General features: G+C 50.8%; 6 protein-coding genes across 6 annotated transcripts; 2 read left to right on the forward strand and 4 right to left on the reverse strand.

Annotated features, from left to right (window-relative positions):
* Positions 1-1,573: 1,573 nt before the first annotated feature.
* N7533_006318 (ATP-dependent RNA helicase DBP10) lies at positions 1,574-4,330 on the reverse strand (the record flags this gene model as incomplete). Its single annotated transcript, XM_057102968.1, has 1 exon — positions 1,574-4,330. The coding sequence occupies one exon, from the start codon at positions 4,328-4,330 to the stop codon at positions 1,574-1,576; it is 2,757 nt and encodes a 918-aa protein (XP_056962598.1).
* A 443-nt stretch (positions 4,331-4,773) lies between these two features.
* Positions 4,774-5,726, forward strand: N7533_006319 (uncharacterized protein; the record flags this gene model as incomplete). Its single annotated transcript, XM_057102969.1, has 3 exons — positions 4,774-4,777; positions 4,847-4,926; positions 4,989-5,726. 3 exons carry the CDS (start codon positions 4,774-4,776, stop codon positions 5,724-5,726), a joined length of 822 nt encoding a protein of 273 aa, XP_056962599.1.
* A 258-nt stretch (positions 5,727-5,984) lies between these two features.
* On the reverse strand, positions 5,985-8,044 carry N7533_006320 (MATE family efflux transporter; the record flags this gene model as incomplete). The annotated part of the gene is made up of 2 exons (XM_057102970.1): positions 5,985-6,791; positions 6,854-8,044. The coding sequence occupies 2 exons, from the start codon at positions 8,042-8,044 to the stop codon at positions 5,985-5,987; spliced, it is 1,998 nt and encodes a 665-aa protein (XP_056962600.1).
* Positions 8,045-8,775: 731 nt separating this feature from the next.
* Positions 8,776-9,389, forward strand: N7533_006321 (DUF202 domain-containing protein; the record flags this gene model as incomplete). Its single annotated transcript, XM_057102971.1, has 2 exons — positions 8,776-8,865; positions 8,979-9,389. 2 exons carry the CDS (start codon positions 8,776-8,778, stop codon positions 9,387-9,389), a joined length of 501 nt encoding a protein of 166 aa, XP_056962601.1.
* A 450-nt stretch (positions 9,390-9,839) lies between these two features.
* idi1 (isopentenyl-diphosphate delta-isomerase IDI1) lies at positions 9,840-10,832 on the reverse strand (the record flags this gene model as incomplete). The annotated part of the gene is made up of 3 exons (XM_057102972.1): positions 9,840-10,075; positions 10,138-10,476; positions 10,592-10,832. 3 exons carry the CDS (start codon positions 10,830-10,832, stop codon positions 9,840-9,842), a joined length of 816 nt encoding a protein of 271 aa, XP_056962602.1.
* A 413-nt stretch (positions 10,833-11,245) lies between these two features.
* N7533_006323 (TauD/TfdA dioxygenase family protein) lies at positions 11,246-12,585 on the reverse strand (the record flags this gene model as incomplete). The annotated part of the gene is made up of 4 exons (XM_057102973.1): positions 11,246-11,432; positions 11,517-11,752; positions 11,889-12,059; positions 12,142-12,585. The coding sequence occupies 4 exons, from the start codon at positions 12,583-12,585 to the stop codon at positions 11,246-11,248; spliced, it is 1,038 nt and encodes a 345-aa protein (XP_056962603.1).
* Between the last annotated feature and the right edge of the window lie 497 nt (positions 12,586-13,082).

Below are 13,082 nucleotides of genomic sequence, written 5' to 3' on the forward strand. Positions count from 1 at the left end.
TATGGAGTACGGAGTACTCTGGGGGGGTTCCTGGTTGGATCGACATCCCATGGAAATAGTTCGCGACAACGAAGTGATACCGATGACGACGCTGGGAAATGATCTGAACGGGTCAGGCTTGCTGTCGTGTACTCATTGACCGTCACCCTTCCATTCCACAATCTGGAAGCTTTCTATTATCCCTTTTTTTCTTTTTTTTTTCTTGCACTGAGACTTTAGTCCTTCCCCGGGCCAATACACCCTTGACCAGGGGAGGAGGGGAGGGGAGCAAAAGAGAGGAGGGGGGTACAGGTGGGGGTAAAAGGAATATTACCCTGAGGGTTTTGTTTCTCTTGCCTAGCAAGTCCATCCCATCCCATCCCATATCCGTCGGGTGTGATGGTGCTTATTTTCCGGGGACTCCGATAGCACCATGGCACTAAGCAACAAGATGTGGCTGCAGACTCTAGAAGATCAGCTTTGCGCGTGCACATTGCTCATCCCTGGCGTTCGGCTGCAGGGAAAATCCAGCCCAACGTCATCGGGCGATTGACAGGGCCTCATGGGACCTGGACCTGTCCGGGAGCTGCCGAGGGGGGGGGGGAGAACAAAAGGCGGCTCGCCTTATTCTGACTGAAAGGGGGCTGGCGCATAGCATTGCACAGTGCAGTGTGGAACATGCGGCACGCGGAGCAGTAAGGGGTCTGTCACCCCGTTCATGCACGATCGGCCACTCAGAGGCAATAATAGGGCCCAGATACACACAAACACGCACCCAAGAGAGGGCATATGTATGCACTCGGTACTCGGTACAAAGTACGGAGTAAAAGAAAAGATACATAGATCCTCAATGTCAATGCTGGGTGCACACTCCCTTCTCCGTACTCCGTACTTCGTACCTGGCTTATTGCTGGTTGCCGGCCGAACTGGATCAAGCCCCTGGGGAATAGTCCATGACCATATAGGATAATAGCGCCGTGATAGTACGGATAGCGCCTCTGGTAGCTCGATAGCGGGAATGGAGGGGAAATCCCCCTAGTGGCTCGCACGATTTGTCAAAGCTGTGCAGATCCTCAAATTCGCCGATGGTTCGTTTCTAGCCGGAAGCCACGGAAATTATTCGGGGCTATTTCCTCGTGGGTTTAGGGTCCTTTTCATTTGTGGCCAAGGGTTTTTTTTGGGGGGGATTTTATTTTCTGGGGCCTTGTCGAACCCGAGGGTTTTGCCTCGTTCGCATGTGCGTGATGGGCTCCATCTCAACGGTGATCCGCCTGGAAACTTGTATTGAGCTGGTTGGGTTTAGAACCTGATAGCTCCATTAGTTAGCTGTACCTCGATGCCATGGGAGACGCCGTTCAGCATGCAGATACGCAGGTACATGAGCCCTCGAGGGATGAGGTCAGATGACAATGAAAAAAAGTGTGAAAAATAAGAAGAAAACAAAGTCAGGTTGTTGTAAACTTGGTGTAATCGAAACACGGTAGAACTTGAAGAGGAACATGAAAAAAAAAAATAACAATTGGTATCTCCGATGCAGGCATACAGACATCTATGGTAAAAAAAACTATACAGGACACCTTCCCCAAATTTTTGCTTATCTCTTCCTGGACGGCCGAGCATTCTTCTCCTGGCGCTTTTGCTTCAAGTTGCGCGCCTTGCGAATGTCGGTCGTCGAACGAATCTCGCTCTTTCCATGACCGGCCCCAGGACCCATGCGCTCCTTTGCGGCGTCGTTCTTCTTCTTCATCCTGTCATAATCGCGACGCAGTGGGTCGGCACGTTTGGGCGCTTGCGTCTTGTGGTGTCGGAACCGGCCATGAGGTCCAGCTGATGGACCCGTTGAGGCGCCAGGTGTCTCGGCCTCACCGACACGGGGCAGGCTCTTCATACGCTTGCCCTTCTTCCAGTCCTGGAAGCGTCCACTTCGGAAACTGGCTGCAATCTTGGCACCACTCTCACCGCGAACCAGGTGCTCACCCTTCGAACCATCCTCGTCGTTCTGTCGCGCCACGTACTTCTTGTGTCGCTTGTCCCAACGCATGGCGGAGCGGCCTTCGGTATGGAGCTTCTTGCCTTCGTCGCCGTTGAGATCCATAGCAACATTGCGCGACTCTTGCGCAAAGTTGGAGTTCGTGCCGGAGTGGACACCATATCCTCGGTCTTCAGCGGTGTTGTGGTTGGTGGGTTTGTATCCCATGAAGTAATCTGGGTTCTGGAACGAAGCCGCCGCCGACACACGGTCGGATTTGTTTTTGTTCTGTGAGTAGGCGGAGAAAGTGACTTCCAGATCATCCTCGGATGCCTCAGACATGTTGTCTCCGGCCACCTCGGGGATATCTTCATCAATCTGTTCACCCTCGCCTTCTTCTCCATCCTCGCCACCTTTGCCAATTCCAAGCTCGGTCAACTCCGCCTGCCTTTTGGCTTCTGCGCGCTCCTTCTTCCTCCCAACTGTAGTTCGAATTCGTTTGATGGTATTCATGGCCTCCTCGCCTTCGCCCTTGACGGCACTCTTGCCAGTACGTCGATTGTGGACTTCGAAGATGGTCTCCTGGGGCCGGTAACCACCAATACGAGCAAGCATCTTCTCTCTCTCGTTTTCCTTCTCGCTAGCCTCGTCGTTGAATAGGATATGGATGGCGGACCACTCGTCGGTGGTGGTGACCTGTTTCGCTCTCTTTGCGCTCTCCGCCGAGGCGGCATTACGAGTGCGCAGATAGAGCTTTTCACCTCTCACGGACACTTGACGTTGGGAGGCAATATCCGAGTTCTCGTCCAGTAACTTGTTGACCCATTCGCAAGTCCGAGAAAGAGGATCTCTGGGAATAGAACCCACAACTACATCTTCGGCATAGTTGACCTTGTCTCCATACTGGCGACCAAGAACCAGTCGTCGGCCAAGGAAAAGTTGAAGATCTAGCATGTAAGGGGCATCCGAGTCCCGAACAAGATTGTAACTCCAACCCTTTTGACCAGCACGCGCGGTACGACCGACACGGTGGACAAAGATTTTAGGTTGAGATGGGAAATCGTAGTTGATGACGTTGGCAAGGACAGGGATATCGATACCTCTGGCGGCGACATCGGTGACGACCAAGATGTTTGAGACACCAGTTCGGAAGTTCTGAACGTGGATTTTACGAGCAGTTTGATCCAGGGCACCGTAGGCGTAAGAAGTGGCGAATCCAGCTTCGATCAGGATAGAATAGAGGTAGTCAACATGATGCTTTGTCGCAGCGAAAACAATTGTCGAATGCTTAGTCGGCGATTCCTTTCGGTTGCCAGCATTCTCGATATCTCTCTTGCGCTTTCTGTTCTTGAAATGAGATTCGTCATTGAGCATTTGTGTCACCTCTGTAGGTCCGGTGGGCATCTTGATCACATTGTGCAGAATGTGGAGTAGAGCGCCTTCTTTGTCGGATGACTTGACAGAGAAGAAAATGTTTTGGAGATCGGGTGAAATTTTGCTTTCGGCGTCAAGTCGGACCAGGGTAGGGTCTTGGAGACCGGCCCGGGCAAATTCAACTAACGACTTGGGCAAGGTAGCGGAGAAAAGAAGCGTTTGGCGGTTCGAAGGCAGACCGTGAAGAATTTCTGCAAGTTGAGCGGCGAAACCCATTTCGAACAGACGATCAGCCTCGTCGAAGACGACATATTTGATACTGGACAGGTCCAGATCCATCTCGACCTTCAGATGCAGGAATCGACCGGGAGTTGCAATCACGATATCGGGGTTACCAGCCACCATTCCGAACTGGTCCTCCATACTGTCACCACCAACAAGCAGCACAGCTCTCAAATCAGTGCCACGTCCCATCTCCTTGACAACCTTCAATGTCTGCAGCGCCAGTTCACGAGACGGGGACATGATCAGACCGCGAGCGCCGAACTGGGTGCTGTGGCTCTTCAATTTCTCAATCATGGGAATGACGAAAGCAGCAGTCTTTCCGGAACCAGTTCGAGCCATACCGACTACATCCTTGTCGTCCATAATAACCGGGATTGTCTTTCTCTGAATAGGCGTAGGGACCGAAAAACCTTTGCGGGCGATGGCCTTGAGAAGACCGCCGCTGAGACCCATGGCTTGGAAACCACCACCCTTCTTCACGGTACGGCCTTTCAAGTTCGATCCTTTTCGGTTTGCCGAGGCCTGTCGTTTTGCGATAAAGGCAGCATCGCCATCGTCGACTTCCATACCGAGAAAATCGAGATCCTCGTTCTGAGGGGGTTTGGGTTTGCCCTTGGTTTGGGGGGCATCACCGGTATCGGAATCATTGTCGTGGTTGAAGAGTGCGCCGGTAATGTCGAATTCGGTCTCCGACATGGCGGGAGAAGAGGCGCGGTGAGGCATATTTGCGGTTGGAAGAGAAAACCTCACTTAGTTGATAGCGCCAACAAAGGCGGAAACGGTGATGAGAGCGGTTCAGCAGCTCACTCAATTTATGGACAACAGGTAGTCCAAGGAAAAGAGTAGGAACTGATCAAAGTAAGAATGTCAGATACAAGCCTGACCGTCTTTGAAACTTGAATCCCCACTTCAAGCAAAATGGTTCTTCTGCGTTCGATACGTTATCTTCGTCGCAAAAAAAAAAAATCTAGGAACACCGCAGGCGGTGAGCGATGGTTGGCAGGTGATCACGTGAGCGTGCTGGTTCGTGTTGATTGAGTTATGCAAACACGACAAACAGAGCAAATCCGCTCCCCGCGACGCGTCCGACACGCTCCCAGCCTAATTAAGTAAAATGATTCCTTTATAATTCCTTTGCTCATCTCACACACATACAACCTCACACTATGGGTATGAGGCACAGCCCCACCACTCCAATTCCTTACACTCTACTATATTTATGCTAACACCATACTTCAGACGGCGGTTACAATTCCTACGGCGGCGGTGGTGGCGGCGGCTTCGTATCCGGAGAAACGAACTCTCCATCTGGCGGAAGGGTATGATCCGGATGTGCAATTTGTCAATTTTGGATCGGAAGCTAATATTAAAGATATCATAGTCTGAAAACAGAGACAATAAAACCCTCCGTCCTGTGACTGTCAAGCAAATTGCCGATGCCACGCAACCCTACCCCGAGGCACCCTTCCAGATCGATGGCGCCGAGGTGAACCACGTTCTGTTCGTTGGACAGGTCCGTAACATCAGCTCGCAGAGTACAAATATCACATACAAGATCGATGATGGCACCGGCGAGATCGAGGTCAAGAAGTGGGTGGACACGGCGACCCGTGATAGCATGGACACCGACGAGAAGGGACCCGGCGATGGAAAGTCCGAGGTCGTGCTGAATGGATACGCTCGCGTCTTCGGCGCTATCAAAACCTTCTCCAATAAGCGTTATGTCGGTGCTCATAGCGTGCGGCCCCTCTCGAACCTCAACGAGCTGCATGCCCACCTCCTCGAATCAACTGCTGTGCACCTGTTCTTCACTCGCGGGCCCCCTGGTGGTGCCGGTCCTGGTAATGCCGCCGGTGGTGATGCTGTTATGGGTGGAGCTGATGATTACAGCGGTGCTGGTCCCAATAAGGCTCTCATGGGTGTTTCGCCGTTGGCGAAGAAGATCTACAACCTCCTCAAATCGGAGACACAGGATGATGCAGGTATGGAGATGCAGCACATCGCATCTCGACTCTCTTTGCCGACTATGGATGTGGCGCGGGCTGGAGAGGAGCTTCTGAACGCGGGTATCATCTTCACGACCATGAACGAACACACATGGGCTATTCTTGAGTATTAAACTAGCTATTCACTGGCAGTTATGGGTGTAAAAGCTCGAATGATATCATGATTTATTGCATATTTGGCTCACGGCGGCTATTCATAATCAAATTGCAATCTAATCTACTGGTTTTTCGTTTCCAGGGTCCTTGATACTGAGGTAATATATAAACTAGTATCCATGGGCTGTAGACATCGAGAGAGTATATGCCGCGGAATTCAGTCACTAGGGCGGTTCTTTTGTGCAACTCACCGTGACCAGGCCGAGAAAGCGAGGTTAGAGGGTTTCATTTCGCGCCATCGCTTCTTCGACTGATCGTTCCCAACTGATGTTTCTAATAAAGATACACTCAATCGCGGAAACCAGTAGCAGAGCCAGAGCGACGCCAGTCCAGAGACCCATCACACCCCAGCCCAAGCTGAACGTCGTCCCCATGCTGATAGGCATGGCGATGGCATAGTAACAAAATAATTGAATATAACCGCCGATTTCCTGTCGGCCGAGTCCACGAAGAATTCCATTCGTCACAGCTGCGATAGCATCGAATAGCTGGAATGCTGCGCAAAGCGGAAGAACCTCGGCAACAATTTCAATGACATCGGCATCGGAGCTGAATAGCATCGGGATATATGACCGCAGAGACGAGAGCAAGACCATGTTGAACAGTCCGACAATGATAGCTCCGCAAAAGGTGACCTTCGCCGAGATCTTTGCGGCCCCAGGCAAGGTGGCACCGATCAAGTTGGCAACGCGAGTAGATCCTGCGATTGAAAGTGGGAAAGGAATCTGCCAAGTAATGCTTGAAATGGTGGATAGGATGGACTGCGCAGCGAGCTCGGACGTTCCGAGATAGCTAGAAGCCAGGGTGAGTACTTCAAAAGCCAGACATTCCGCTTCGACCATGATCAGTCCCGGCAAGGCAAGGCGTATCATCGGGCCCCAGTTGTCAAAGGCCCGTCTTGTGAAACCGCACCAGCATTCAGATCCTACTTTGAAGTAGACATATGCAAATAAACAGACCGGCATAAGATTCTCGGTGATGGCGACGGCAATAGGAGCTCCAATAAAGCCCCAGCCGAGTTTCTGTGGGCGTCAAATTAGTACCATATCGAGCAAAATGATAGAGTTGTATATAATAATCTTACCCAAACAAAGAACCAATTCATGAATGCATTTAGTGGGGCACACACAAGCAGCACCCACAACGAAGCAGAGAAGACACCCTGGGCTTGTAGATAGCGCTTGCCACTTTCGAAGCATGCGTATCCCGGCGCTCCTAGAAGAGCAATCTTCAAGTATAGACCAGCCATCTCGGCCACTCTTTTCTCCGGAACGATCTTAGCCAGTATATACTCGGAATAATACCAGAGGACAGCAATTGGGATGGTCACTACCCATAGGAAGTAGATCATGCGCAACATCTGCAAACCGACCAGCTTCCTTTTGCCGGAGCCGTAAGCTTGGGCGCAGAGAGTATCCAAACTCGTTGCAAGACCCGCGAATACGGCATTGCCGGTGATACTGACTGTCATACTAGCTAAGCTGACAGCGCCCAATTCCTCCTTGCCCAGATGGCCGATTGTGAAGACACTAGCCACGGTCAAGGAGTATTGAAGCAAGAAGGTCATCATCAACGGTAGGGAGTTCCGGCCGATCACTTGGGCCTCCCGCCTCCATGTCGTATTGATCAATCCTGCTGTTACGGCCTCTTCCCATTTCCGATCAATCTCCTCCGTGTTCATCTCATGTTGGCCACCTCCCGGGGATCCCAGCAAAGCTGTTGTTTCTGAAGTTTCAGTAGTGACTGCGGCTTCTGAGCTCCTCCAGTCAGAGCTGTGGAAGGAGTCACGTCGTTTCCACGAGCTTCCTTGACCTGGTGAAGTCGAAAATAGACTGCTCAGTTTATGCTGCAGGCCTTGGGATTTTCCATGAGCATGGGCATGGGCATGCTCCGGGGCGATCAGTCGGTTGTCACTGAGCAAGTGTCTTTCATCCTCAATGGCCTGTTCGCGCTCACTTTGTGTCAAGGGTTGGTAATCACCAGGTGCGGGGACAACGGTGGCGTGTTTGCCAGAGGTGAAGAAGCTTGGGCGCCGGTAGGAGCCGGCTAGCGAGTGCGGATTGGTGGTGACATGGTGACTGGGGGCGCGGACCGTCGACGACTCGGAGGTGTTGTCGGTGCTGGAGACGGCGGAATCATCATGATCATCATCGTCATACCGGGCCAGATCGCGGGCAATGGCGGCCTCGGCAAGCGGTGAACTGGCTTGAAAAGATCGACTGAATGGACTATGATGCTCGGCGGATCCCACGGGGAGAATATTGCGCGGTGCCATGGAGGGAGATAGAGGGTGCTACAGCACCAGTAGCATTGTCGACCTGCAGCGGAGGTTTGTTGAAAGAGGGAAGTGGAAGCAGCAGCAAAGACAAAAACGGGCCAAAAGGGTCGGAAGTGGGGATGGCAGCGTGGAGTCGCCGTTCCGAACTAGTGACGGCGATAGTATCGAAACGAAATAAGGAAACGAGATAATGAGTTGACCCGCGATGTTTGAAAAAAAAGGGGGGAAATCATAAAGAAGAAAATTCTTTAAAAGCTAGAAGTCTCGTCGCTTTGGCCGCTCAACCACCAAGGAGGTACATACAAGAGTACGGAGTATACTAGCCCCCCCCCACTGAAGCTGTGAGTCAAGGCGTGACTGGTAGACTCCACTAGACCCACGACCGTGCGAGGCCTATCAGGTCTTGCTGATTTGGTTGAGATCTTTGCAAGAGGTCTGCCTATATTGAACAGTGAGATAGAATCCTAATATCAAGAACTATGTAAAAAAGCAAATAATATACTACACACTATACTATACCTTAGTAAGTATAATATAATGACATCAGCTTGCATCCATGCATTGCATCACATGACACTCCCACGCGGAGTTGCGCTTGGACTCTCAACTTGTCCCAGTCGCATTTTCACTTCAACTTGGAGATCTCTTAGAGAGAAGCAAGGAGATGCACTCTACACCCTGCACTCTGCATCTACTCCGAGTCTCACTCTCACTCTCACTCCCACGTCATGTCTCGAACCACTTCAGCAGACACCTCTCTCGGTCGCTATAACCCCCCTAGTGAACCCGGTCCACTCCAAACCAGCTCTCGTCGAAGAGTAAGTCAACAGAGACAAGAACCCTGGTGAAAGACCCCAGTCAATCATTCTATGGGCCGGGCACCAACAAGCGATCCATTCCATCGATCTAACTCGAAGATAGACACGTCGAGGATCAACAACATATCCTCTTCTCTCGCCCTCTCTTCGGCGCCCTGCTTTTCGAGAATACGACCTCGGATGCGCGTGATCACTGCGCCAACGAACGCACCTTTCTCTCATGGCTCCGTCTCTCCATGTACCTGGCCATCGTCTCGCTAGCCATCATCATCTCTTTCCACTTCCGCGAACAGCCATCAGGTTTGGAGCGGCGGATGGCTCTTCCGCTCGGCATTATATTCTGGTTGCTCAGTCTGACCTGTCTTATTAATGGGTTTGCGAATTACTCTCGAACTGTCATGAAGTATAGTCGTAAGGCCGCTCTAGTGCAGAGTGGTTGGAAAACTCAAGTGGTCTTCACGGTGGTTGGGACCGTCATTCTGGGCAGTTGTATCCTCTTTTTATCAACAGACAAGTCGGGGTAGACTTGGATTTAGGGAGACTGTCCATTTCACTTCATCTGAGGCGCTTTTATTTTCAAGGGTTTTAAGTTGGGAGCATCGCATAGCGTTGGCATATTTTACATTCTATAATTTATAGTATTTCAGCTTATACTAGTAGTAGGTACCTTCTGGGAATATCTTCATTCATAGTACTAGTAAATTGACATCTATGACAAAACTTCCTATATTCAAGTGACACTGGTGTCCCGAAATTTCAAAGTTTGTTGTGTCTTAGCTAAATACCAAGGTGGCATGGATCTAAATCAACAGACAAAGGGGCAAAGCTCTTATACTTTTGAAAGATTGACAAAAGAAGCTCCAGATTATATGCAAAAACAAGGTGAGGTATCAGGGATATGCATCGAGGAGAATAAAACGAAAATGGGGTTCAATGGCCAAGAGAGAAGGGGAGGGGTGGCGTCCAGTCGCATCTTACATCCGACGGATCTGAGTTTCACCCTTATACTTGTCGAGGGCGGAGGTGCCCAAGTGGCTCCACCACTCGAACAACATCGAGTTGCAGATGAGCTTGAACCAGGGAGTGAATTTCAAACCAGGCTTCTCAAACATGGCCTTCAGCTCATCAGCAGAAACGTAGCAAGTATCCCGCACTTCATTGGCGCTGGGCTCCAGGTCAACATCGGCCTGGATGAAAAGAATGTAGTCCACTACCCATCGATGTTAGCAAATCACAATATAATCATAAAATCGAGCCACGGAGACCACATACCCTCGTGCTCTCCCCATTTCCCGTCGCTCGGGGCTTTATAGTGAATACGAGTGAAGAACTCGAACTTGTCCAACGGCACTTGCTCGGCCTTAATTCCCAGCTCGTGATTCAGCTTCCGCTGAGCGGCGCGCTTCACGCCCTGGACTGCGGCATCCAGCTCAGCACCGGTCTCACCGGGGATACCCAGGGGGTGCGAGCAGCAGGTGTTGGTCCACATGTCGGGGAAAGTGATCTTCTCGGTGGCGCGCTGTTGGAGCAGGAGGCGGTTGTTGGAATCGAACAGGAAGACGGAGAATGCGCGGTGCAGGAGACCCTTATCAATGTTGGTCATCAAGTGGCCTATTGTAGAGCGGGACGGTTAATCATTGGATCTGGAAAATTGGAAGGGTGCCCCTCTACCCCTCCCATCAATGGAATCCGGGGTCTGGGTTATAGAGTTGGGATGGAACCATACAGGTCTTCTTGCTAGCGCTACCAATAGGCTTGTCATCGTTATCCAAAACGATGCAGACTTCCTCCATCAGGCGGACTTGCTCGTCGTCGTAGCCATCTAGCTCGGTACCCTCGCGCGCGGAGTTGTCCGTGGCGGTGGGGATAATATCGCGGGCGAGAGAAGTATCGACGTCGGGGAAAAGGGTGGCGACGTTATCGGCCGTAATCTCTGGGGGGGCGGTTACTGTCATGGTAGCGGACATCTTGGACAATGGCTCTGGGGGAATAAACAGAGGAAAGCTATGGGGAAGTCGAAAAGAAAGAATGGGTTGTTGGGTGTTCACTAGAAGTCCGAAGGCGGTAGAGATCGGCAGTCGGTCCCGTGGCCACGGAGTAGTTTGGGGTACGGCAACCTTACCCAATAACCACACTTCAGGATCTACTCTATTTTAGTATCTTTACTCTCCTTTCTTTACCCTTTTGAGTCAATACTTTATTCTTGGCGGATCTGCCAATAGCTGTGCCAGTGTGAACTCGACTTTTTTGTCTAAATCTCCAAATACTCGGACAAACTCAAGAATTTGGTATATTTGCACTACCCCCTTGCATGAAAGGTAACTCAAGAAGTTGATATTGACGCTCAGCTTGCAGGTGTGCAGCTTGGACGGAGTACGATTCACTTCAATCCGAGCTCCTTCACCGAGATAAGCTCCTGAATCTCTTCCTGCCCCAGTAGACCCAGTTTTTCCCGTCTTGTCGATGCATTCGGGTCAAATACTGGTTTCTCCGCGAGTGAAGTCACCCGAGTCCCATGTCTTGGCTGCGAGCCCTCATAGTCCCAGCTTGCATTATGGATCGTAATTCTTTTGACGATTAGTACTAGTAGTGACATTCATAATGACAAGTACGCAGGATGATTCTGTCCGATGTACGGAGTAAGAACTAACCGGTTGTCCCATAGCGCACTAGTCCGTGGACTCCACTTGAATCGAACTTGGATGTCCGGGTTCTTCTCATACACATCAAATAGATACCCCAGAATCACATCACTCTCAGCCTTATCTAACCCAACAATTCGGGAGGTCATGGCTCGGTTGACCCAGAGTGCTTTCCACCCTGTGGCAGGATGAACCCGAACAATCGGATGCTCACGCTCCACATACTTGGGACCGGCTTCGGGGTTCTTTCGGTCTCAGATACGGGTGCGCAGATCGGTAGATGGCCGTTTTGCCATCGATGAACTGGCGAAATAGAGGCGAGAGCTTCTCATACGCTGAATATCCACTCGCCCAGAGCGTGTCACCTCCAACTGTGGGTACCGTATCATTATGGAGGTGGGTCACTCCAGCCGGCTGCCTTTCGTGGACAAGATCGGTATGCCATCGAGAAGATCCCCCGGGTCGACGAAAGCTGGCCGGGTTCTCTGTGGCTTGGAGCTCGGGCCAAATCACAGAAACCCCGGCGACTCCAGGAACCTGCGGGACTTGAGGCTAAAAAGTGAATCAAGCAATTAGTTAGTAGGTAGACTATGTGCAAAATACACATCGAATTCTTCGATCTTGATTTTCTCACATGAATTTCGATTTCCCCGAACCATTTCCCTAATTCCTTCTGCTGCTGTGGGGAGATGTCTTGATCTCGGAAAAAGACCACACTGCGTTCGGCAATCAACAGACCCAGTTCATCCTTTTGCTGATCTGTCAAGTCTTTCAGCTGCAAGCCAACGATCTCGGTCCCAATATGCCGTGTTAAATCAAAAACTTCTTTAGCAGCGGATAGCAGGGCTTTTTTCTCTGGATCTGCTCGAGTGCCGGGGTCTACATGCGAGCGGTCAAAATTCCGAATATTATACACATCGTCGATATAAAGCGGGCGTGATGGTCGATAAGGATATCCAGAGCTGAGATCGATCCCAGCCTTCTCCAGGCGCTCTCTTGTTGGTCCTGGAAGACCGAGACTGTCTTTTCGCGGGGGCGCAACATCTACGATGCGGGGATCAATGGGAGCAGGAGCCATTAGGGAGGCCACAAGATGAAAAATAGTAATCAATGGTTTGTGCTTTTTACGCTAACTTGTTTGTACTTATATACCACTACTACATGAATCCTTTCTGCTTAGTAGTTATGGCGAGTCCTCATTGACTGAGTTTAGTACTTTGTACGCTTCTACCACATGCCCAGGTGTCCAGTGTTGCGTCTCGGGGTAAATCGCCAAGTGAGCACATCATCGCCGCATTTCATGGCGCCTTCTGTGGGTTTCTTGACCTCTCATAACACCCAAAATATAGACACGGGCCTTTTGATTGCTCTGTTACCGACTATGCGGAGAAGCCATTAATTCATAATCTGCGACGCAAATCACGACGATCGCATCGAGGTGATTTCTAATCCGACGACTCGCATGATAATGACTGCCGTGCCATCCGATAACCCAGTATTTGCGGGCATTGATTATGGACTGTCTGGTCTGCTTTAGATGGTGGCTGGGATGACGAAATAATGGGTCCAAATAGT

Source organism: Penicillium manginii (assembly GCF_028828005.1).
Source record: "Penicillium manginii strain IBT 31320 chromosome Unknown utg000004l:1.0-7231830.0:1.0-7236170.0, whole genome shotgun sequence".
NCBI lineage: Eukaryota > Fungi > Ascomycota > Eurotiomycetes > Eurotiales > Aspergillaceae > Penicillium > Penicillium manginii.